Source organism: Brassica napus, chromosome C2 (assembly GCF_020379485.1).
Source record: "Brassica napus cultivar Da-Ae chromosome C2, Da-Ae, whole genome shotgun sequence".
NCBI classification, from domain to species: domain Eukaryota; kingdom Viridiplantae; phylum Streptophyta; class Magnoliopsida; order Brassicales; family Brassicaceae; genus Brassica; species Brassica napus.
Genome location: NC_063445.1, coordinates 50,641,238 through 50,665,768, shown reverse-complemented (window position 1 = coordinate 50,665,768; position 24,531 = coordinate 50,641,238). Strand labels below are relative to the sequence as shown.

The 24,531-nt window shown below is 37.7% G+C and overlaps 4 protein-coding genes across 8 annotated transcripts; 1 reads left to right on the top strand and 3 right to left on the bottom strand.

Moving 5' to 3' along the window:
- Positions 1–448: 448 nt before the first annotated feature.
- On the top strand, positions 449–2,721 carry LOC106347723 (transcription factor ICE1). 2 transcript variants are annotated; one of them, XM_013787311.3, is made up of 5 exons: positions 449–674; positions 774–1,787; positions 1,866–2,090; positions 2,169–2,339; positions 2,433–2,721. In XM_013787311.3, exons 2-5 carry the CDS (start codon positions 900–902, stop codon positions 2,514–2,516), a joined length of 1,368 nt encoding a protein of 455 aa, XP_013642765.2. In that variant the 5' UTR covers positions 449–674; positions 774–899; the 3' UTR covers positions 2,517–2,721. The 2 variants fall into 2 exon arrangements, with proteins under 2 accessions (XP_013642765.2, XP_048602892.1); XM_048746935.1 differs by having other exon boundaries at positions 513–679; positions 873–1,787.
- A 13,817-nt stretch (positions 2,722–16,538) lies between these two features.
- LOC106367138 (light-regulated protein 1, chloroplastic) lies at positions 16,539–17,565 on the bottom strand. The gene is made up of 3 exons (XM_013806851.3): positions 17,274–17,565; positions 17,044–17,196; positions 16,539–16,944 (listed from the first exon to the last, which is right to left on the bottom strand). The coding sequence occupies exons 1-3, from the start codon at positions 17,462–17,464 to the stop codon at positions 16,869–16,871; spliced, it is 420 nt and encodes a 139-aa protein (XP_013662305.1). The 5' UTR covers positions 17,465–17,565; the 3' UTR covers positions 16,539–16,868.
- Positions 17,566–17,705: 140 nt separating this feature from the next.
- On the bottom strand, positions 17,706–21,361 carry LOC106367137 (RING finger protein 10-like). 4 transcript variants are annotated; one of them, XM_013806850.3, is made up of 10 exons: positions 21,056–21,361; positions 20,733–20,782; positions 19,543–20,650; positions 19,364–19,476; positions 19,081–19,169; positions 18,785–18,887; positions 18,601–18,705; positions 18,361–18,481; positions 18,089–18,271; positions 17,706–18,017 (listed from the first exon to the last, which is right to left on the bottom strand). In XM_013806850.3, exons 1-10 carry the CDS (start codon positions 21,243–21,245, stop codon positions 17,875–17,877), a joined length of 2,205 nt encoding a protein of 734 aa, XP_013662304.2. In that variant the 5' UTR covers positions 21,246–21,361; the 3' UTR covers positions 17,706–17,874. The 4 variants fall into 4 exon arrangements, with proteins under 4 accessions (XP_013662304.2, XP_048602891.1, XP_013662302.2 ...); XM_048746934.1 differs by having other exon boundaries at positions 19,543–20,644; positions 21,056–21,360; XM_013806848.3 differs by having other exon boundaries at positions 19,364–20,650.
- A 1,436-nt stretch (positions 21,362–22,797) lies between these two features.
- Positions 22,798–24,216, bottom strand: LOC106367139 (protein COFACTOR ASSEMBLY OF COMPLEX C SUBUNIT B CCB1, chloroplastic). Its single transcript, XM_013806852.3, has 4 exons — positions 23,672–24,216; positions 23,474–23,598; positions 23,232–23,384; positions 22,798–23,160 (listed from the first exon to the last, which is right to left on the bottom strand). Exons 1-4 carry the CDS (start codon positions 23,996–23,998, stop codon positions 22,971–22,973), a joined length of 795 nt encoding a protein of 264 aa, XP_013662306.1. The 5' UTR covers positions 23,999–24,216; the 3' UTR covers positions 22,798–22,970.
- Between the last annotated feature and the right edge of the window lie 315 nt (positions 24,217–24,531).

Here is a 24,531-nt window from a genome sequence, read left to right as displayed (position 1 = left end):
CTATTGGTTAGTTTAGAAGATAAGAAAGAGATTTTATTGAAAAATCTACATCTAAAATATAGAATGACATTTTTTTGAAACAAAAAAAAAGGTAGAATGACACTTAAGAAACCTAAAGAGTATACAATTTCTTGTTTTTTATAGAACTATTTTGATTTAGAGCATTATTATGGAAAATAAATTATCCCTTTTAGAAAAGAGACCCATTTTTCTGGTTTGGAGCTTACTAAAATTCAGGACTCGTTTTTTGTTGTGACATTACTAAAGTCCAGGACACTTAAGTTTTATTTGATGTAAAAATGACGTTATGATGCGTTACCCATTCATTTCAACCGTCAATAATATTTTATTTTGACTCAAATAAATTTCTTTTCGCAAAATCTTAGCTTAATAATTATTAACTGTATGTTAACGACACTAAAAAGAGTTAATGTAACTAATTTGCATTAGGTAATAACATCAGTTACATAAGTGCATGGAGGACACGCGTTGCATGGTTAATTAGTACATAAGCCGACGTCATTAGTCGATGTTAAGACACATGACTTATCATATCACCATTAGTTTACTACTATAAAACAGAGAGACAGTGACATAGAGATAAGCAAATCAGCAACTATGGAGGCGTGACGGTGAGACGACGGCAACGAAGAAAGCAAAGAAAGTCGCGAGAAATCTGGTAATTCATAAAGTTACGATTTTTATACAATTTGAAACTCTCTCTCTCTCTCTCTCTCTCTATCTCTCTCTAGAATCTCTCTTTTTTCAGATAAGCACACCTCAATGGATTCCTCGTGATTCCACTTTAATGCCCTTTCATTGTCTAATCTAATCTCCAAAAAGATTCAAACTTTCTTTTCTCTTCTCTGTAGAATTGTGAAAAAGCTCTCACCTTTACGATGGTTCTCGACGGAAACGGCGGCGCGGTATGGTTAGGCGGCGGCGGCGGAGGAGGAGGAGGAGAACGGGTTCATGAGGAGGAGGACGGTGCTGCTCACTTCAAACCTATGCTTGAAGGTGGTGACTGGTTCAGTAACCAACCTCAAGAACTCCACATGTTACAGAGTCATCATCAAGATTTCAGATTCCTCGGTGGTGGTTTCGCCTTTAATCCTAACGATAACCTTCTTCTTGATTCTTCTTCCTCTTGCTCTCCCTCTCAAGCTTTTGGCCTCGACATGTCTCATCAGCCTTCGTTCTTGGCCGCTGCTAACAACAAGTCTTGTCTCCTCAACGTTGCAAACCCTTTTGATAATAATGCCTTTGAGTTCGGGTCTGATTCTGGCTTTCTCGGACATATCCAAGCTCCTATGGGGTTCGGTTCGTTGATGCAGTTGGGGAACAACAACTCAACGCCGTTATGTGGAGGTGGAGGTGGAGGTGGAGGTGGATTCACACCGTTGGAGTTAGAGGGTTTCGGGAGTCCTGCGAGTTTTGTCGGGAGCAGAGCGAAGGTTCTGAAGCCTTTGGAGGTGTTAGCTTCGTCCGGTGCACAGCCTACTTTGTTCCAGAAACGTGCAGCCATGCGTCAGAGCTCAGGGATGATGAGGAAGCTGAGCGATGATGGAGAGATGGATGAGACTGGGGTTGAGGTTTCAGGGTTGAACTATGAGTCTGATGAGCTGAACGAGAGCGGTAAAGCCGCTGAGAGTGTTCAGAACGGTGGAGGAGGTAGAGGGAAGAAGAAAGGAATGCCAGCAAAGAATCTTATGGCTGAGAGGAGAAGGAGGAAGAAGCTTAATGATAGACTCTATATGCTTAGATCAGTTGTCCCCAAGATCAGCAAAGTAAACAGTTACTTCTCTCTTTGTTTACTCTTTGTCTTTTGTTGTGTTGATAAGATTTGGTTTGGATGAATATTGCAGATGGATAGAGCATCAATACTTGGAGATGCAATTGATTACCTCAAGGAGCTTTTACAAAGGATCAATGACCTTCACAACGAGCTCGAGTCAACTCCAAATGGATCTCTCCCTCCAACTTCATCAAGCTTCCATCCATTAACGCCTACACCGCAGACTCTCTCTTGCCGCGTCAAGGAAGAGTTGTGTCCCTCTTCTTTGCCAAGCCCTAAAGGCCAGCAAGCTAGAGTAAGGCTTTTACTTACTTCATGGTGGGTTTTTTTTTATGGTTGAGACATTGACACACTTGTGTTTTTTTATCTACAGGTTGAGGTTAGATTAAGGGAAGGAAGAGCGGTGAACATTCACATGTTCTGTGGTCGTAGACCTGGACTTTTGCTGGATACCATGAAAGCTTTGGATAATCTTGGATTGGATGTTCAGCAAGCTGTGATCAGTTGTTTCAATGGGTTTGCCTTGGATGTTTTCCGCGCTGAGGTGAGATTATTAAACATCATCTACTTTCAGTTATCTGGATTCTTACAAGATTTTAAATACTAACATGTTTTGTTTTTGTGTGTATATTATCAGCAATGCCAAGAAGGACAGGAGATATTGCCTGATCAAATCAAAGCAGTGCTTTTCGATACAGCGGGCTACGCTGGTATGATCTGAGGCAAGGTCCTTGAGCATTTGTTGAAGCTGAATTAGAAGAACTAAGCCTTTTAAATCTGCAATTTACTTCTCTGTTTTTTTTCTCTATCTTTCAAATTAAGGCATTTAGCATGTAGGCAAATTGCAAATGAGAGTTGTTTGATTGTAACCTTTGAGAACTTGGTGGTTCTTGGATACATACATGACTTCAACCTTTTTTGAGCAATGTTAGCCTCATTATGTTTCATCTACTAAAAGCTATGATCAAGAATTTTTTTTTCAATAATTTTGCCTTTCGAGTAAGACCATCTCCAATCCACCTCTATTTTCATCTCTATATTTTCTATTAAAATAGAGAATCTCTATTATAGAGATAGATTTGCTCCAATGTATGCCTCTATAATAGAGCTTTTCTATTTATAGAGGAAAATATAGAGATGTAGTATTTTCACCTTTAAATATAGAGGTGAGAAATACATTCATCTATATTTTCCTCTAAAATAGAGAAACTCTATTATAGAATCATACATTAAATCAAATCCACCTCTATAATACAGATCTTTATTTTAAAGAGTCGTACATTGAGATGCTCTGATATTCTCAAAGAAGAGGAAAAGATGATTCCAACGTGTCCAGGTGGTTTTAGTGAAGTTACTTTTGCACATGTACGGTTTCACAGTGAATCAGATGTGAGCTCAACAGACAGCTTTGGTTTTAGCAAGATGAAAATCTTGGAGTTTTTTTGGTAATGATGATTTTAGAAATTACCCACTGTGATTTGAAGAATGAAACAGAGAAAATAATAGGGCCCACTCTTTATATAAAGGCTCTTTTTAAGTAAAACTTTTAATATCCGTACGGAAGATGTAAAAGTAGAGAGCAGACAAGAGTTTGATGGCGGTTAGAGACAGAAGAGATACAGTCACGAGAACGTCGAGGATGTGATGAAGGATGATGACTACAGAGTAAAGTTTTGTGGGGGCCTTGGAAATTTTATTGAATCTTCAAGTACTTAAACTTTTAGGGTTTGATATGAGCTATGAATAAATATTTATCTCTGTACTCTCTTGCATGATTATTATTGGTTATCATGTATCAGTGAAGTCCTCGTGACTCCAGTTTTTAATGTATTATTCAAAAGCCTTTGCGTACTTTTCTTATTCGTTTTCTCTGCAAAAAAATCTTCTCTTTTTCCAGGATTTACATGCTTAAAATCAATTGTCCTCAGGTTCAGCAAAGTCAATAATAAAAAGTCTTTTGAATCAAGCTGTACCAGTACTTTTAGATCCAGTGTGTTTTGTTTCTGCGCGAGTCTTTTGGCGGGCGATATGTAAAATATACTTTATAGCAGAGCTTTGATCTAGCTTTTTTTTAGTCTGCAAATTGTATTATTATTGGTTGATTAATACCATGTATTTTAAATCATTACTGTTTGATTAACTTTTGAGGACATGAGAACATCTCCAATCTACGCTTCTATAATTTTCTTTAAAATAGAGATCTCTATTATAGAGGTGAAAATGTTCCAATGTATTCATCTATAATAGAGTTTCTCTATTTTAGAGGAAAATACAGAGAAAAGTTATTTTTTGCCTCTATATTTAGACGTGAAAATAACATATCTCTATATTTTTCCCTATAAATAGATGAACTCTATAAATATTATAGAGGCATACATTGGAACATTTTTACCTCTATAAAAAGTTTCTCTATTTTAGTGAAAAATATATAGATAGAAATAGACGTGGGTTGGAGATGGTCTGAGTCTGATTCACAACTTCAATAAGCGAAGCTAGCTTTCATATATTAATGAGTGGTTATAGAAATACAAACACACTGATGACAAAAAAAAAAACACAAACACATATTAACATCACATTAAAATCATGTTTTCTTCTAATAGACTTCTTTTTGATACAGGTATGCAAAACTCGGCAAAACTCTCCTTCGAGATCTTTTTTTTTTTGCTAAAATCCTTAAAGATCATTGCATGCCTCTGCGATGAAAACTTTGTTTCCAAGTCCAAAAATACACTCATTTTTTAAAAATATGTCCAAAATACATAATCAGAATACCAGAGAACCTTAGTTAAATAAATGAAGGGTTGCAGATATGTGATCTTGTGTTTTGGGTTTCTAGTAAAGTGGATATGTGACCGAATCGATTAGCTCATGTATCTGCTCTCAACATCTTCAAAGAATGAAAATGTATGTTCTTGCCTATACTGATGAGACTGTAAGTGACTTTTGGTGAGTAGGAAGACTAAGTCAAAGACTCAAAGACTCAAAGACGGTTATGTCTTACCTCTTTCTTTTAATATTTTGATTATTGCAAATAATTAACTTGTCAATATCTATGCTCCTGAGATAATGCACAAGATTAGAACATGTTCATCTGAACATACCAGTCGTTTAACTATTTCCATGTTTGGAGAGACGTATAGTTTTATATTCCATTATATATAGAAAGAAAGAGAAAAAACTAGACTGAATTTTCCTAAAAGAACTGATTTTGTACGTTGTGTTTACACATCCACTACAAGAAAACAGCGGTATTCTGACGGACATTCCGACGGAAAATGAAATGCTCGGAATATCCCGAAGAATTTCCGAGGACATTCCGAGGAAACACAAAATTGGGTTTCCTCGGAATTTCCTCGGAATATATCGACGGAATTCCGAGGAAATATCAATCCGTCGGAATATTCCGAGGAAATTCCGAGGAAAAATGTGTTCCTCGGAAAAAACCGATGAATTCCGAGGAAATATTATAGCCGTTGGAGAGCTGTTGGGGGATTTTACAAAATTCCGAGGAAATTCCGATGAACTAGCCTTTCCCGTCGGAATTCCGTCGGAATTTCTTCGGTCTGTCGGCAGGATTTAAACTATAAATACAAGCACTCCTCTTCCTCTTCATTCACTCCATATCTTCATCCTCCCTCTTACTCTATTTACACACGAATTTGATTCATAAAAAATATGTCTTCTTCAAATTCTTTTCGTTCTTGGATCGATCGACCTCATTTGGATCCGAACACGAGATTGCTTACGGAAGAATACCAACGAGGTATAACAGAATTCATGGGGTTAGTTCACCGACAACCGGAAGCAAAAACAGGTACGTTAAGATGTCCTTGCTCTAATTGTAAAAATAGAAAGGTTATTAAAGAGTGGGATGTTTGGACTCATCTATATTTGAGTGGGTTTACACGAAGTTACAAAATTTGGTATCATCATGGGGAAACTGATTATGAACATGGTAGTACTAGCGAACCTCAGCCAGCGGTTAGATTAGAAGAACCAATTAGAACGGATGTAGATTATGGTGTAGGTACTGAGCAGATGGTAAATGATCATTTTAGAGGGGAAGATTTACCCAATGCACAAGCTAGGAGATTTTATGATATGTTGGATGCTGGAAAGCAACCATTGTACGAAGGTTGCAGAGATGGTCATTCAGCTTTATCATCTGCTACAAGATTGATGGGCATTAAAACAGATTATAATTTGGCTGAAGACTGTGTGGATGCGATTGCTGATTTTGTAAAAGGTATTCTACCCGAGGATAATGTAGCTCCTGGTTCATACTACGAGGTTCAGAAACTCGTAGCTGGTCTTGGTTTATCGTATCAGGTAATAGATGTATGCAGCGACAATTGCATGATTTATTGGAGGGCGGATGAACAGCGGGTTACATGCAAATTTTGTGGAAAGCCTCGTTATAAAGATACGAGTGGAAGAGTTCCAGTGCCATATAAAAGGATGTGGTATTTGCCTTTGACGGAAAGGTTGCATAGGTTGTATCTGTCTGAACGCACAGCGCAACCAATGAGATGGCATGCGGAGCACTCAACAGATGGTGAGATCAGACATCCTTCAGATGCAAAAGCGTGGAAGCATTTCCAATCAAAGTATCCCGACTTTGCGTATGAGAGAAGAAATGTCTACCTTGGATTATGTACTGATGGTTTCAGTCCGTTTGGCAAGAGTGGAAGACAGTATTCTCTATGGCCTGTCATTCTTACACCATACAACCTACCCCCAAACTTGTGCTTGCGACGAGAGTTTTTGTTTCTCTCGATTCTCGTTCCCGGACCAGAGCATCCTAAGAGATCACTTGATGTGTTTCTTCAGCCACTAATATATGAGTTGCAACAACTATGGGCTCAAGGTGCCGAAACATACGATGTTTCGTGTAAAGAAAACTTTCAAATGCGGGCAGTACTAATGTGGACAATAAGTGATTTTCCAGCATATGGTATGTTGTCTGGATGGACAACGCATGGAAGGCTATCATGTCCATATTGTCAAGATAACACTGATGCTTTCCAACTAAAACACGGAAGGAAAACGTGTTGGTTTGACTGTCACAGGAGATTCCTACCACCTGATCATCCATATCGTAGGAGTAGGAATTTGTTTACGAAGAACAATAGGGTGTTTGACAGTCCACCTCCGGAAATTTGTGGGAAAGATTTGAAGATACAACTAAGAGATTTTGGTGCAGAAAGGACGCTAGACGTCGGTGGACATGAGCGTTTTCCGGTAGATGCTGTTGGAAAACTACATAACTGGCACAAAAAAAGTATTTTCTGGGATCTGCCATACTGGGAGGATCATATGCTAAAGCATAATTTAGATGTCATGCATATTGAGAAGAACTTTTTTTGACAATCTCATGAACACGATCCTTAATGTTCAAGGTAAAACAAAGGATAATTTGAAGTCAAGACTGGATTTAGTCGATATATGTGCTCGTTCAGAACTCCATGTTGATGAGAATGGTAGGGCTCCTTTTCTCATATTGCGACGGAATTTCGAGGAAGAAGAGGGTTTCCTCGGAATTCCCTCGGAATAATCCGAGGAAATTCCGAGGAAATAGGGTTTTTAAACCGAAAACAACGTTTTGCGGTTTGAATAACACCTATATAACCCTTATTAAGTGTCTTACGTTCATTATGAAGTCAAAAAATTTGTTCCTTACCGTATAATTAACACTTTTCCGATTGTATGAACGAAATCCCACAACATAAGAGAAACACTTATACCTTTTAATGAACGGTAAAGGGAATACTTTCAATTAGTTTTGAAATTTGTTATTTCATGGTTTATGCTCATCTATACAAAGAATCCTCAATCGTATGCATTACAATTGTATAAGAAATGAAATACGGCAAAAAAAAAATTGATGTTTTGAAACCCCAAACACTAGTTCCTCGGTATTTCCTCGGAATATTCCGAGGAAATTCTGACGGATATTTTACTCTCCGTCAGAATTTCCTCGGAATATTTTCATTTTACCGGGCAAATATTTCGCGAAAATTGAAATTAGAATTCCGACGGATAATGTCCGTCGGACCCTAGGTTTTATAACCACGAGCCCCTTCTTCTTCCCCGTTTCTCTCTTCTTCCTCTGCGCGACTCCTCTCTTCTCTCCGGCGATTTCCCCCTGAAATCCGACGATACCTCCGGCGATCTCCCCATTCTCTTACACAAATCATGTAAGGATCCTATCCCACTCTCTTAGGTTCTATTTGTTAGGTTTTTGTGTAGTTTTGATAGATTTTTGTTAGGGTGATTGGTTAGGATTGTGATTTGGTTGTATAATAGGTTTAGAATTGTGATTTGGTTGAATAATTTGTTTTGTTGAATTGATTTAGAATTTTTTAATAATTTTTTTATTTTTTTTTGTATTTATAAAATCGATTTTTGTACATAAAAATCGATTTTTGTATTTTACAAAACGATTTTTCTATATAAATTCGATTTTTTGGATTTTACAAAATCTTTTTTGTATATAAATTCGATTTTTTGGATTTTACAAAACATTTTAAATATCTATAAAACTTTTTTTGTGATTAGAAACTATTATTTGGGATTTAAAAACGATTTTTCTATATATATATTATTAAAACTATTTTTCGTAATTATTAAACTATTTTTTATTTATTAAAACTATTTTTTGTTTATTAGAACTATTTTTATATATTTATTAAGTATTTTTAATATATATAAATCTTTTTTGTGACTAAATTATTTGGGATTTTTTTTAAAAAAAAAATTAATTTATATATTTCTGTATTTATTAAAATATGTTTTTTTAATTTACAGGTCTCATGATGATCAGACCCGGCCTCGACAGCGTCGTGGTCGTGGTGGTACGGGGAGCCAGTCTCGGGATTCCAGCCATTTTCAGGATTCCCTTTCGCCCCACAGCTCCAACCATACATCTCCCTCTGCTGCACCCGCTCCTGCTCCTCTCGCACCCGCTGCTGCATCCGCTCCTGTTCCTCCGGGTCCTCCGGGAGTGATGAGTGTTGCGGAGTTGGTTCAACAGCCCGGTCGTGACCATCTTCCGTATCTCACTCCGTATCCACGTGGACGGGGTCAAACATGGTAATTAAACATTTTTTTTCCTTTAAATTTGGATTCATTATTAACCGTTTGTTCTTTTTATTAGGTTCAACCGATCCGGGAACGGGATCAGCGCATGGATCAACCGTATGATGTACTCGGCCCTCGACAGGGGACATCAGACTTTCACTCACTTCCCTACCGACAAGCAGGTTCTGTGGCTTCGTCAGTTTGCGGTAAGTATTCTAATTTTTTACTTATTTTTTTAATCTTTAATATAAATTTTCTACTAATTGTGTTTTTTTTTCAGCAAGAGTTCAACTGGAATTCCGATGAGACGCTCTTTATCTATCACCACTTCGTCCATAAAGTTAAGGACAACTATGGGAAGCAGATCCACGAGTGGAAGAAGAAGTGGGAAATCAATAAGGTTCGATTTAATTTATTTATCAATTTTTTAATTTATTAAACTATTTTTTTATTTATTAAACTATTTTCTTTTTTTTTATTAAAAGGTCTCAAAGACACGGTCTAGAAGGAGATGTGTGCGCATTGGGATAAGGAAGAGACGAAAGAAACTTCTTCCACCAACTCCACCAACCGCATGAGTGACCGTAAAGGGAAGGGCATCTACAAGCATAACTTGGGTGCTCAATCTATTGCCACTCTGGGAGATCGCATGGTAAGTTCAACCGCTTTTTCTTCAATTATTTGAGTTTCAGAATTTTAATTTATTGTGCATTTCTTCTAATTTATAATGTTTCTTTAATTTATGTTTTTTTTTCACGGCGGAAGAAAATGATGGCGAGCCGGTTGATGATCTCGCCCTAATGAGGAGGGCGTATACCAACAAGAAGACCGGCCAGATTGATGACGGTCTTGTGAGGGACGTGGTCGACCTGGTCCAAACTCAGGTGGTAGACGAAGTGTCTCAGCTTCAAACCGAGGATGACGCTTCGACGGCTTCGACCAACTTGTCCCGGTTTCGAATCAACGAAATCGTTGAATCCGTAAGTTCTTTTTTTTTAAAAGTTCAATTCATTTATTTCTTCGTTTAAATTTGTAAATTTGGCTATTTTCTATTCAGTCGGTTTCAAAGAAGAAGGGACGTTTGGTCGGTTTGGGTCGTCGCACCCGGTCGGTTCCTCCTTCTTCTGCACCACCGCCCTTTGTTGATCCAATAGTACTTACGGCTCAGTTGAAGGACAAGGATGATCGCATATCTTTGTTGGAGACCCAGATGGCGGCTCAACAGGCGGGCTATGAGGCACAGAGGAGGCTGAACCAGCAAATGATGGAGATGATGCAGAGGATGTACCCGAACGAGGTGTTCCCAGACGTGCCAGACCCGTAGTTTTTTTTTTTTCCAAAAACTCGGAATGTTTTATTTTTATTTGTGAAACTTTGAATATTAATTAATATGATTTCAATTTTAATTTTAATTTTATATTTTCGAATTTAAATTCCAAAAATTTTATTTTTTAAAAAAAATTAATATTTTTTACATTCCGAGGAAATTAATTATATTTTTTACTCGATCGATCGATGCGTTTTTGGACATAAATCCATCGATAGATCTGTTTATAAAAAACGTTCGGAATATACCGAGGGACACCTTTCCTCGGAATATACCGAGGAACTGTTCCCTCGGTATATTCCGAGGGACATTTTCCTCGGAATATTCCGAGGAACCTGTTCCTCGGAATATACCGAGGGACTTGTTCCTCGGAATATACCGTGGGACATGTTCCTCGGAATATTCCGAGGAACATGTCCCACGGTATATTACGATCGATCGATGTATATATGTCCAAAAACGCATCGATCGATGAACTTCCGAGGAAATTTCCCGACGAAGTTCTCCCTCGGTATATTCCGAGGAGATTTCCGACAAACTAGTGATCCTCGGAATTTCCTCGGAAATTTGTTTCCTCGGAATTCCGTCGGAAAATTCCGAGGGATTTCCGAGGAAAGAAGAAATTCCGAGGAATTATTTCCGAGGACTTGTTTCGTCGGTATGTCGTCGGAATAACGATATTCCGACGAAATTTCGACGATTTTTTCCCTCAGAATCCTTGCTGTTTTCTTGTAGTGATCTCTTAGTTATGAACACCTTTTCCAAAGGTAAATAGAATATGAAAATTTATTAACAATCAAAAGCATATAAATAAATAAACCATTGATAAAAAAGCAGAAAAAAATTCAAAATAAAATATATTGATATAAAAGTGTACATCAAGATTCAAAGGAGATTTGATGCATCACTTTGAGCTTCCACATCGTGTTCAATAGCTTCAGAGATGCACAAACATACATATTTGGTAGATGAAGGTAATTCTAACCCACAATATAATAGGTATGCATGCGGACCCAAGAAATTAGACAAAATAGTAAGTATATTGCAGTAACACCAAACACGTGACTCAAACTTTTGTATGCTAAAGCCTCATGCCAGCTATTTACACACCCAAGCTGGACTAAAGTTAACAAAACATGGACCGATATTAGAAATGATACCAAGGAAAAGTACTCGTTGTTTTGTAGGAGATGAAAGTATAATGGTACAATTGTGCCGATGATAACATTATAAATCACAGTATTGCATCTGCGTAGTACCACCTATTAAAAAAAAATGTTAGGTAAACACATGTATAATTTGTTAGAAAGAACTCAATATTTTGGAAACTAATTGAAACATGTTTGAACTCACCAGCATATGCATAGAGGAGCGGTTGATATATATGTCGCCGATGGAAACATTCTTACCTTGGATAGTTCCTTAACTGGAATTTACTTGACACACCTTCTCTCTTTTATAAGCTTTTCAAAACCGAATTAGCAAAGTGATGAATATATATAGCTAGGGATGGCAATCAAGGACCTTGACCGCGGGCCTGGCCCGTAAAGGCTTGCTGCGGAGCGGAATTGGACCTCCATTTGGTAAGCCCGCAAAATTGCGGGCTTCGCGGGACGGGTTCAAAGCGGGACGGGTCGAAAGCGGGACGGGTCGAAAGCAGGATGGGCTTAACCTGCGGGATTTTGAAGACCCGAACCCTAAGTCCCCATTTTTGTTTTCGCCTAAAACATTGACAGAGAGAGAGAGAGAGAGAGAGAGAGAGAGAGAGAGACAGAGACAGAGAGAGAGAGAGAGAGAGAGAGAGAGAGAGAGAGAAGGCGATTTGACGTTATGTAGCTCCGGTGATGGTGGTTTCAGGGTCGATGATGCTTCCGGTCTCCCAAGCGCCTTCGATCTGCACCGGTGGATCTTCTTCGAGTCATCATAAGAAGTTTGAAAACTCACTTTCTGATGTGCCCCAGTCCATGGACCAGACTGATCAGAACGCTCCAGACGTCCCAGTTGAGGTTCATCCTTCCGATCAGATCAGACAGACCAATCGGGCTGTGTACCGTCTCAATCCACTTACATCCGGAATGAAGCTTCGACCAAGTCCACGTCCTGAAGACCAATCTGACCGAACCAGTACGCGACCTTCCCAGCCATCTCGACAAGCCAAAGCCAACAGCCGAGCCAGACTTGACTTTGATCATGCCAGACTTGACAAGGAACATGCCAGACTTGACAAAGAACATGCCAGACTTGACTTGGATCATGCCAGACTTGAGAAAGATCATGCCAGACTTGAGAAAGATCATGCCAGACTTGACTTGGATCATGAGGTTTCACAAAATGATCGAGACTTCTCTCTTTTGGCTCGATTGGCTCGTACCGTATGTACCAACGACCGTGCTGATGATCTCTCTACCTTGTTCGATCCGATCATGGACTTTTCCTTTGAACGGTCACTTTGACTAGGTTTCTCTCTTTATTTCTGTGTATTGACTAGATCTAGATCTAGATCTAGTTTTCTATTTAATTCCTAGATCTACAAAACTCTATAAGTATGAAACTCTTTCATTTTAATAAATCAGAAATCGATTTTGTCAAAAGATTTTGAGTTAAACTCTTTGTTCTTTGTTTAAGAACTTGTCTTGTTTCTTGGTGAGTCATATCCAAGTAAACACTTCCTCAAATCGTTGGCCTTGTGAGTCATATCAAGCAACGACGAGAGATCCTTCACTTGGTGGTTTTGTGAGTCATATCAAGCACCATTTGGAGTCGGGAATATCGAAGGCCTTTCCGCAACCTTCGTGCGACCCTTCAATCCATTCAGTTCTCCATCCGGAGTTCATATGCAAATCTGATCCATTCGAGTGAACCGATCTTAGGGTCCTTCACTTTCCCCGAAGAAGAAGATCTTGTTCCCGCCATGGGTTCTTCATAGTTTTGCCTATATGTATTTGTTCACATTATCATACATTTTGGAGTTTTAGGTTTCAATATATCTTTAACTGACTTCTAGTATTCTTATTTGCAGAAGATGAAGTTGATGGTGAAGAAGAGAAATTTTCATCTTTTTGTCGCTTGTTGGTAATAAAGATGAAGAACAAGAAGTGTGATTGGTGTTTTCTTTTTATTTGTTTTTGGGATTAGCATCTTTGATTTGGTGTTAGTTTTATTTAATTTTGGATTCAGAAAACTAAACCATTTATTATGAACTTATGAGTTATACTATTTGGATTCAGCAACTAAAGTATTGTTTATTTTTAAAATGTTTGGAGTCTAACAAAAGTAAATAAACTAGTGTTTTGATTCAACTAAAATCTTCAACTAACAAGTGTGTTGCCTTATCCAGTTCAATCATCGACTAAACTCACTTACTGATGCGTCATGAAACTGATAAAGCGTCCTGAATCATGTCTTGAAGCGTTCAGAAGCCATATGTATGTTTGTAATTCTATGTCCAGCGGGCCGATCTGCAAAGGCCTACATGTTTTGCGGTACGAGTTTGGTCAGCCATTTTGAGGACCTCAGCCCGCGTGGGCCTCACCCGCCGTGACCAGCTCGAAGACGAGCCCGCTGCAGTACGGGACAGGACGGGACAGATCAACCTGTTTGACATTCCTATATATAGCTATATATAATATTATATTTCTATATCAACTAATATTGTGTACCTATTTCAACTAAGCATCGAATTTGTTTTCCTTTAGGAACAAGAAAATCTACTTTATCATACATTAAAGATTAAATTAGTTTTAAAATTTGATTAATGATTTACTTATAGTTTACAAGAAACCGGTTTACTTATTTATATCTACTCAGATTTTAATGATTGATTATATTAGATTTTATTATTACTTATATAATAATGATATTAAGCTATTATATATACTAGATAAGGCCATCACAGGTTCATAGTATTATTATAATAAAACTTCCGTAGATATGAAAATAAAATAGTTAAATCTAAAATCAAAAGTTGCATAATTATAATCATAAAATTAAAATCTGTGTATTGTTAGTGTATAGTTCTGTTGACACTACGAAAACGTGAAGTAAGCAATAAAAAGCATGAACAATAATTAAAATTAAAGTTTTATTGATCTTTAGAGCCGTACCAGTTTGGATTAAGAACCCTAATTATAGCCGTCTAATTTTATACTTGAAGTTTTTAATAGTTGATCTTTACATATTCTGAAATATGATATTCTGAAATATGGGAAAATCTCCCTTTTATATATGGTATATACACTTTTAGATTTACAATACATATGTAAACGATTTACCTTTCCAAAACAAGCATATCCGTTGAAATGATCCAAAGATCCATGTTCTTTTGTCGACGTTGCCGTCTAATTTTTCTTTTGTCATCTTGTATTTTATTAAGGAGACAAAGCCCAAGAAAAAACAAAGCCGATACAACATAAACATATAACATAAGCTTAAACTAAAGTGGACCACTGTTCATAACAACTTTGGGGCTTAAGCCTAAAGGACAAGCCCGTTGCAGAAGAAACCTGACTCGTCCCACCATGTGTCCAAACACTGAAACACGCGTCCTGACGAGAACCAGCCATCTTCCTCCGGAACCAGCAAGGAGACACGACGGAGCACCGTCGACGGCGAAGACGAACCCGAGACGACCATTCAACCAGAACAGCCTACGCGAAAGCTCGAGCCGCAAAGTCAAAAGCTGTTGGATCTACGAAACCGATGAAGGAAACTTAACCGCCTACAATCGTTCCTTATCATCCGGCTTACTTGCATGCGGCACAAACATCTTTGAAGATAAAACTAAGCTTGAAGATGCATCAACCCAACCTAATGGGGGGGGGGGAAGGGAGAAACCATCAGAGATTTAGATCGAGAAGACTGAAAAATCAATCAAAGCTCTGGATCGTAGATCAGATCGGGAGAACCCCATAAAGAGCCGGCGAGAATGGTGCTAAGGAAGCCACCATCTCCTGGAGACCAAAATCGGTGAAGCCAGTGCTAAAAGAGCTACCGCTTCCCAAAAGCAAAGCCGGCCGCCAATCGATGGAGAAGATGCGACGCCGAAGACAAAGCCGATCAGATAAAACCAAAGCCGGAGAAAAAGCCCAAACCGTGGGCAAAGGGCCGGAATTACAACCGGCTGCAAAAGTTTCATATCTCATCTTTATCTGTGAAAGATGAAGTGAGGGAACAGAGAAAAGAGAGAGATAAACCCCCTACAACTTCACGTTTGCCGTCTAATTCAACGTCAAAATAACACTTTTGATAAAACACTTAAATATCATTAGTTTCTTAGACTAGTTTTTGGCCATTTGTAACTGTGTTTGGACGGAAAATTATTTGTAACTAAAGTTTACAAAATAGGATATTTTTATATTGTTGACAAAAAGACTTGGGTGTAAAATTTACCAAATTACTAAAATTTTCTGTTTTTAAATTCAAAATTTCTAAATAATTAAATTAGTTTCATAGTTCAAGAACATATAAATTATTTGAAGTAAAAACAATCTTCAAACTTATTTTTACATAAAAATATCAACAGTGTACTTTTTAGTTTCTTAAAAAATTCTTTTTTCTCAATAATTCCTTTTAGTTTCAAACTATATTCTAAAATTAATCTCCTATATATTATCTGATGGTCATTTAAAAAGTTGTAACTTTAAGTTTGTACTAACTAAAAAGAGACTCTGGTTAGGTGTTACTTAATTAGGATGTCAATTTAGCTTATGTGGCAGTTTAAGAATCAATTGAAGAAAATGTTGGTCCAAATCCAATTACTAGTAAATATTATATTAATCCAAAATATAAGAAGCGTGTATTTTTTTCTTTAAATAAAAGCTACGGAATTAACTAATATGATTAACATATATATGACAATTAATGACTATGAATAATAAAGATTTGATAACAATTTTTGCATCATTTTTCATATTAGTTTAATTTTATATTATTAAAAAAATTAAACGCTCAAATTAACCATATAATAAAAAAATTAGATTTTTTTCTTATACGTTATATTTTAAATTTTTAAAACGACTTTAAATTACAAAAATGAAGAAATCTTATATGTTATATTTTAAATTTTTTAAACGACTTTAAATTACAAAAATGAAGAAACCTTATATGTTATATTTTTTTTATATGTTAGATTTTTTTTCTTATATGTTATATTTTGAATTTTTAAAACGATTTTAAATTACAAAAATGTAAGTTTTCCTTAAACATACGACTAAAAGCATTAAAATGACAAGTATCAATTCACCATGTGTATTGTATAGCTCCAACATGTAAAACTAAAATAAATATAATAAAACATTATTTCTAAGTTTGGTAACAAAACATAATTTCACAATATAGGTGAAAACATCATTTAGTGTTTGGTGGTAAAATGAAAAGTCAGAGTTTACATCTCATCCATAATTTACAGAAGTGTCGAAATGTTAAAGAGAAAAACGGTGTAGCAGACGTAATTTACTAGTCTGAGATATCTCGATTGTGCAAGATTACTCTAAGTTACTTAAACTAGTTTGAGATTTTCCATATTATTGTGTTGATAAATTTGGAAACTTGGGTTTGATTCACGATTTCAGTCTTGATTAGGTGAAGCTAGCTTATATAGAAATGAGTGGTTATAGAGATACACACACATATCAACATCACATCAAATCTTGCTTCTTCTAAATTCTAATAGACATCTTTTTGATAGTCAGGTTCACAGAATTCTCCTCCAAGATCATCGCAGGCCTCGGAGACGAAAACACTGTTTCCAAGTCCAAACAACACAACAAAATCAGAAGTTGAACGCAAGCTGAGTATCTCAGGTAAATAGAGAAAAGGGTTTAAAGTATGTGATCTTTACGTTTTGGGGGTGTTATACTCTATGTATTCTCGGTCTACGTTCTCTGAAGTCACGGGACGGGAGATGGGCTTTGTTTCAAGCTTGACTTCAGGGTAGATGTCAGCTGAACATGCATATCCGCTGATCACTTCACATGCTTCGGCTGGGAAAACACTGACCATAGATATGTCATTGAGTCAGTCAATGAGAGAAAAGAAGCAAAAAAAAAGAAGGGAAGTGAAAGGACTTACGAAAGGAGGGAGTCATAGTCAACGGTGAGAGGATCAGAGGTTGTAGGAGATGATCCGTTTGGTCTGAGAGATGAGAGTCTTGAAGCTTTAGTGTTGGTGATGGTCTGAGGAAGAAGAATAGTGAGCTTTGGAGAAAAAAGTGGTGAAGAAAGGGGAAGAATGGTTGGTTTGATGCACAAAGCTCCCTGCATTTTTATGTTGTTGTATGGAGATTGGTTTACTGATTTGGATATTATGTTAATGTTTTGGAATAGTTCATGGTATATATATATAGAACCAGAGCAGAAGAAAAGATATTTTCCAAAAGGATAAGGTTAGGCTTTGTTATATGTGACTTGTGAGAATGAAAATCAACGAAAGCTTATCCTCCCCTCTTGGAAGATATTTTATCCAACCTTTTTGGAACTTTACGTGTTCTCCGAGTCAGCAGAATCAATAATTGAGTCTTATACTTTTGTCATAAATGGTGTAAACTATGCTACACCTTCTTTATAAGTTGCATGGATTCAAAAAACAAAAGAAACAAAGCCAACGTTTGCTAACCACATTGTCTTTATTCAGGTCTTCTTAAAAGCAAAGCTTATACATACACACAAATCCATCAGTAGCGGCGTACACTGGTTGTCGACAGAAGCACCCGACTCTGTTTCTTCCCTCTCTTTCCTGGCTCTTTGATGGCTACAGGTGTGGTTGGTGTTCTTGATGTTACACTAGCGAATGATGTTGTGTTCGTGTTTCTTGCACCTGAAAACATGTTTTAGAGGTCATCAGTGAATCTTAAAGAGAATTTGCTGAGCTAAAACATTAGAGGTTACCTGTGGTTGCGTTTGTGACTTCACTGCTGCTGCTGCTGCTTTGAACGTTTGTTGTTGGTTCGTTATTCAGGTTGGGGGAGTCGTGGCCAGCAGCGAAACCGAGCCTTGTCACGTGTGAGAAGGAACTTCTCTCTCCAATGGTTGGAGGGCTTGACGATACTACTGGGGCAGAGTTTCCAAGGGCTAAAACAAAAGGGTTTCTGATTAGATCATCAGCAAAACCATATACTTAACCTGAAACACAATTAAGAGAAGAGGTTCCTTTCTTTTACCTTCAAAATCATCCAAGGAAAATGAAGGATCGTCACCATAATAGAACTGCCCACGACTGGCCATCAATGGTGCAAGCTCTGCAGCTGCAGCTACTTCAGCTTTGATTTTATCTTTTCGCTCCTAAGAAAAAACACAACATCATATAATTTTATAGCCTAATCAAATCAAATACTAACTATAGGAAACAAGTAAAAGCCGATGGAAGTTGGAATCTGAAAAGTAGTTAAAAAGAGGAATACCTTCCTAGCACGTTCTTTCCTCTGCTTCTCACGCTTCTTGATTTCATCCATAAATGGAGCAAATGCTTCAGGAGGTAATGATTCCCTCATATCAATCTCACATATCTGAAAAGATTACGAAAAAGAGGATAAACTCCATGGACTAAAATGTTAACTTGAGTAACTAAGGAAAGGGAAAATGTACCTGAAATGTAGTAGTTAAAGAAAAATGACTCAAGAAGCGGTAGCGTCTCCTTATCGCTTCTGACTGGGTGACAGTCTCCATTTCCACTATCTTCCCACTCACTCTGCCGTTTCATAAATTGAAATCAGAACTCTAATATATCCACAAATTTACTTGCATTCACTCTAAGTCTTGGCTATCACACTAAATAACATTTCATTAACTAAAAGACGCCATACACCATACATACCCACTAGAACCAGCATCCCAAACCCATGCATAAATGATTAGTCAATGAAAAGATTCTTGACTCTTACCTTGTTGGAAGAAAGTCATTGCTTCCATAGTGGTGCAGAAGGCATTTCATATTCAAAGAGTGAAGGATAATATGCTGTCCATCAACGGACTGCATAGGGAATAAGATCATGTTTTATTGAGCGTTGTGGTATGTTTCCTTATCAATAAAACAACCAAGATTGTCGACAGCAAATAACACTTGATTTCATCTAAGGAAGCGACCAGCATATAGCAATAAAAAAATCAGCATGCAGCTGATACTTTTTTTTGCAAACACAAAAGTATCCATCGGAAACTGGTTACCTGGTAAAAGTTGTACGCATCATCGTTGTCCTTCTGGTCTTTGCTGTCATTTTGGTGCAAAAGAGGCCTTTTACTCCCATTGTCTGAGGAGGGCATCAACGGTGCATCCTTTTCTACAAGAGAGTGACCATCATCACAACTCTTTTCCAAACTAGACTGAGATTCCTCATCTGACTTACCAACTGAAGATTCTTCAGTTGATTTATCTTGATCGTTGGAGCTGCTGGTTGCTGCTCCTTTCGCCATGGAAGGAGCTTGATAACCAACATCAGGAGGTGAGGAAGACGGTACAAGACTTCTAGGCTTCGTGCTTGATTTGCAACAGTTAGAGAGCCTCTGCTCCTTCCAGTACAACTTCCTCTCCTCCAAACGCTCCAAAGCAGCGTTTACATACAGGTGCTTCTCCAAGTCTTCCACGAGCCCAGGATCTGCTCTTGCAATCCAACCATCCAGCTCCGAAACCGCCTGTCTGACAGAGAGATCAACATCTTGCGTGAACGTGAACTTCGAAAACGGATCAGGAACGTCCGAGTCAATCTCGTTTTTCCTTGTCGGAGCAAAAGAGTCTTTCTTGCGAGTCAGGAGTATGAACTCGATGGGATCTCCAACAGAGTACTGCTTGACGTTTTCGATATAAACCGTGTACAACTCTCTGGGAGAAATCATCACAAAGCACAAAGGACACCTCTTGAAGCACTCCGCCTTGTGGTTATCCTCACCGATCAAAAGGTACTGCAGAACACACGGGAAGCAGAAGATATGCCCACACGAGGTTATCTGCGGACACAGAGGATACTCCAAGCAAATAGGACACTGCACAGGAGACGGAGTGGAGTACCTCACGCAAATGATGTTATCCCACTGCAGCATCTTATCAGGATCCATGGAATCAGGAGAATGATCACCCGTGTCCAACACAACGAACTTGTAATTCGCCTGGAGAAACAAGTCCTTGTTATAAGGCCTCCTCCTGTGCATTTGCCTTCTCTGAGGTGGAGGAGGAGCCCTGAACTGTTGGGGAGAAATGGGATCATACTGAAAGTTCAGTAAATGGTTCCCGCTAATCATATTAGCCCGTCTACCAGTTGGATTGTGATGAGAGGAGCCTCTGGGAGAATTGGAGGGTCCGGTAGCATTGTGCTGCTGCACATGAGAAGAAGAAGCAGCAGCTCTGGTATTTCTCCCTCTGGACCTATTTCTTCGACTATCATATCGAAGATGGTCATGTCTATCTGCACTAGGTGGGGAAAAGCTCTCCTTCCCTGCTCCAATCTGCGTTATCTGCAACTTAAAACGGAACAAACATTCAAAGATTCCACGGTATAAAGTAGAAGTCTCATCGTACACACTTAGGAGTATCTAACTCTACCTCTTTGGGAGATCCATGGCTATGCTCCTCCTCAGCTGCAGCAATCGGTTCTACAGTATACAAAATCCAAAATGAGAGCAAGAAAGAGAATCATTCTCAACAAAGCTTAAATCTTTCAAAGAAACCCAAAACAGCAAATCGAAATTCAACCAAATGTAAAAAAAAAACCCTAAAAAAAGAGGGCAAAATCGAAAATTAGAACAGATCAAAGCTCAATCTTTTAAAGAAACCCTAAACAAGCAAATCGAAATCCGTGTTCGTCAATGTCAAAACCCTAAAAAAAGAAGGCAAAATCGGGTAGCTGGATAATCAATTTCCCTTACCGCGAGAGCCACTGGAGAAATCAGAAGTTGGGAAAGAGGATCCGGCGAGGCTGAGGGATCCAATTCCAGAGGAAGGAGGAGGAGACACAAGAGAGCTGTTGCCATGCTCAGAGCTAGGGTTTAGAGACGAATTCGAAGGAGGAGGAGAAGATTCGTGACCTTGAATATGCGTAGGAGGCAAGATGGACATGAAAATTTTAGGGATGACAAAGTGAATTATCGCCGGCTCAGAGCCACAGCTTCCTTTCTTCTGATTCTTTCAATACGCTTTTTGATTCTTCTAAGGGCAAAAAAACATGTCGTTTTTTTTTCTTTCTTTGATATACAACCAACACATGTATCCGACCCGAGTCCGGAACCCGACAATATGATTCCTTTCTACGCGGGTGGATATACCGAATCTTTATACGATTACACTTATACCCCCGGTTTATAATAGTGATTTTTTGTACTTTTGATGTTTGAGCCAAAACCAGAAATATCCATTTCATTTTTTTTTTCGCTAAGAATCTAAATATTATTTCGAAAAAAAATGTTGAGGTTTACAAAATGTGATTAACAAAAAGTAAAGCCTCCAGAGTTGATTTCATGGCAAAAAAAAAATGGTAAAAAACATAAAATCAAAAGCAGTCGCTATTATAACCGTTCAACTTAGTAACAAACAAAACTATACTAGCGATACGATTTTGAATCACCGAAAATGAGAAATCGAACTGAGACTGATACATAAAAAGAAACTCGAAGACAAATGGAACATCGACAAACAAAGCAAGCAGATACAAACTGCCGATTGAATAAAATACTATTCATCTCTTACGAAACAAAGAGAATCCATTCAAGGATCGCCCTCTAAATCCGAATTGGGACAATCTTCTGAAACCAAGATCCAGCCTTAGCGGTACAACATCAACCCGAAGGTTAATAGTGCTCAACTTACACTGCCAAACTCGTCCGCAAAGGTGGTTAGACGTAAAGGGCAGCATTAGAAATCCATTTCATTTTGAGTTACGAGATGATTGGTTGCGACTATTGATGCTTTTAACAGCCAAAATTTAGTTTAGAACTATATATGTTTAACCAATCAAATTTTTCTTTCTTTAAAATACTCACAGTAAAAATATCTATACAAAATCAAAATATAGCTTTACAGATATTTATTTCCAAAACAAAAAAATAGTGCTTTATAAAATTATAAAAAAAAACAATTTGTAGCAAATAAACCTACAGATTAAATTTTACGATCAAAAACATAAATCTACGGCTCATTCCACCCTTACTATATTTTCAATTATTGGTTGTTTGTGTGTTGTGTCATATGCAGAAATATAAACTTTTCACTAATACGAAAAATATATGAATTATTTAATTGCAATCCAAATCGAATGAACATTTGCTCATGGTTTTTTCCTCAATGAAAAGTTGTGTAATTACTTAATTCGTTATAATCTAACTTTAGATAAAAGTCTACTAAAATGCGATACAAATTAGCTGAGATTAAAGTTCATTAAAATGCGATACATTAATTTCCCGTGGGCTGAGTTAGGCTGAGCCCAAACCAAACAAGTAAAAGCTCATTTCTTGATTTAAATATATTTGGTGGTTCTGTTTACATGCATGAAGATTGAAGAACCATGGAATGCTTTGTTTTCCCTCATTGAACCAAAAAAATCACAACAGACATTATAATGATTCATTTGAACTATTTAAAATTTCTAACACATCTTCAGGAAATGCTCAAGCAATTGAACCATCAACATCACATCCTCATGATATTATATTGATTTGTAATATAAATCAATTCATTTACTATGATGAAATGAGTCAAATGGTCATTTAATCTCATCTATCATTCAACAGTTATATAACACACATTCTCTCCCCCAAAGGCAAAAATGGGATTTGAATGTGTTTGTTTTCATGATCTCTCAAAGAGACCTTTAACATAAACCATGCCTTTCTCACTAAGCTGAAGCTCCTTCCTCATTTCTTCAACTTGTACATCATCTCCTTGAACCACAATCTCATCCAGTTTCCCCTTTTTTCCCACCATCATCTTCACCTTTATCTCCTCCTTCCTCGACGCCTTCTTCCAGTAATACGCTCCTCTGCAACATCATCCATCATCATCACCAATCATTCACAAACAGTTTCAAAGACTAATAGAGAGAGAGCTTACGCGAGTGGACTAAGAATGGTAATAAAGAACCAATTGTTTCCAAAATCAGGCACCGTAATGGTTAGGACAAGACCCACACTTGCTAAGCTTATACATGTACAGAACGTGAGCAGAGCAGCTTGTCCTCTACTTGGAACCATTGTTCCTTCAAACCTATTTTTCACAATCCAACAAACATTGTCAGTAACTAAACGCAAAACCCATTTGAAAAAATCAAAACTTCCCTTCTGAATTAGCCTTACGTGATTGTTTCTCCTCGATCAGTAACATTAAAGTTCTTCCTTGTGAAGAAAGAAAGAATCTCTCCAGCAACTTGATTTGGCTCCTTTTTGATCCCTTCGCTAACAACGAACGTCTTTCTCACTATCTGAAACAAAAAGTCCCAATCTTTAGACTCGAGCTTAAGAAATTAGGAAACTGTAATTCGATAAAGTTCGAACCTTTGATTTAACAGAGCGTTTAATGAGAGACCAAAGACCTGGAACTGAGATGACGAACAAACCCAGAGACGTGTAGTAGCTAGCTAACGAGTAACCACCACCTGTCTCAGCCATCAACAGTAATGAACTAGGGCTCTGTTCCCACCATTGATGAATCTGAATCGCTGAAGAAGATACAGCAGAGAGAGGCTCCACAGCCATCGCAGTGACGGCGGCTACTCTGTTCCGCTTCGTATCACATCCCCGTCTCCGCCGCCCTTTGATTACTACATCTCTTGAAGTCACCCATGGACAAGACAACGGCGGAGAAAACAGCTTCGTCGCCATTGTCGAGAGTCAAAGGCTTACACTATGGCTACAAGAAAAGCTTAAGCCTGTACATGATCGTGTGTGTGTAAATGAGTCTATCCATAATCGTGTGGTTCTCATTTTTTCTCATTTAAAATAGATTTTAATTTGGATTTATGACGTCATTTCAGAAAAACATAACCACTGTTTCTGTTTAAGACAAGCTCTGTTTTCTTCTTTTCTTTTTTTTTTTTCTTTTCTTACAGAGCTTTAATCAACGGTAATGTTTTCTTTTGTATCCTTTGTCACGTCAAGATCTGGAAGATAGATAAGTGAGACCCACCATCATTCATTCACTAGTTCATCGCCATATACGGAAGAAGAGTGTCTTTATCATTAGATTTTTCTTTCCGACACAAAATCAGACCATAACATGATTCGAGTTTTTTGGAATTTGACCAACTTGGGCTTGGTTGTTACCTCTTTGGCATTAAAGGCTATAAAGCATAGGTAGGTTGTAGCTATTGTCAATTATTTTCCCAAAATTGCTACTTTACTGGAAAAGTAGCTCT

Coding starts and splice junctions, on each gene's coding strand:
- LOC106347723 (XM_013787311.3), top strand. CDS start 900: ATGGTTCTCGACGGAAACGGCGGCGCGGTATGGTTAGGCGGCGGCGGC. Junction 1,788..1,865: donor TTGTCCCCAAGATCAGCAAA/GTAAACAGTTAC, acceptor TGAATATTGCAG/ATGGATAGAGCATCAATACT. Junction 2,091..2,168: donor CTAAAGGCCAGCAAGCTAGA/GTAAGGCTTTTA, acceptor TTTTATCTACAG/GTTGAGGTTAGATTAAGGGA.
- LOC106367138 (XM_013806851.3), bottom strand. CDS start 17,464: ATGCAGGGAGCTTTGTGCATCAAACCAACCATTCTTCCCCTTTCTTCA. Junction 17,197..17,273: donor GACTATGACTCCCTCCTTTC/GTAAGTCCTTTC, acceptor ATCTATGGTCAG/TGTTTTCCCAGCCGAAGCAT. Junction 16,945..17,043: donor GAGTATAACACCCCCAAAAC/GTAAAGATCACA, acceptor ACTTGGAAACAG/TGTTTTCGTCTCCGAGGCCT.
- LOC106367137 (XM_013806848.3), bottom strand. CDS start 21,245: ATGTCCATCTTGCCTCCTACGCATATTCAAGGTCACGAATCTTCTCCT. Junction 19,170..19,363: donor ATGCGTACAACTTTTACCAG/GTAACCAGTTTC, acceptor TTCCCTATGCAG/TCCGTTGATGGACAGCATAT. Junction 18,482..18,600: donor GGAAAGAACGTGCTAGGAAG/GTATTCCTCTTT, acceptor GTTTTTTCTTAG/GAGCGAAAAGATAAAATCAA.
- LOC106367139 (XM_013806852.3), bottom strand. CDS start 23,998: ATGGCGACGAAGCTGTTTTCTCCGCCGTTGTCTTGTCCATGGGTGACT. Junction 23,599..23,671: donor AACGCTCTGTTAAATCAAAG/GTTCGAACTTTA, acceptor TTTTTGTTTCAG/ATAGTGAGAAAGACGTTCGT. Junction 23,385..23,473: donor GATCGAGGAGAAACAATCAC/GTAAGGCTAATT, acceptor TGTGAAAAATAG/GTTTGAAGGAACAATGGTTC.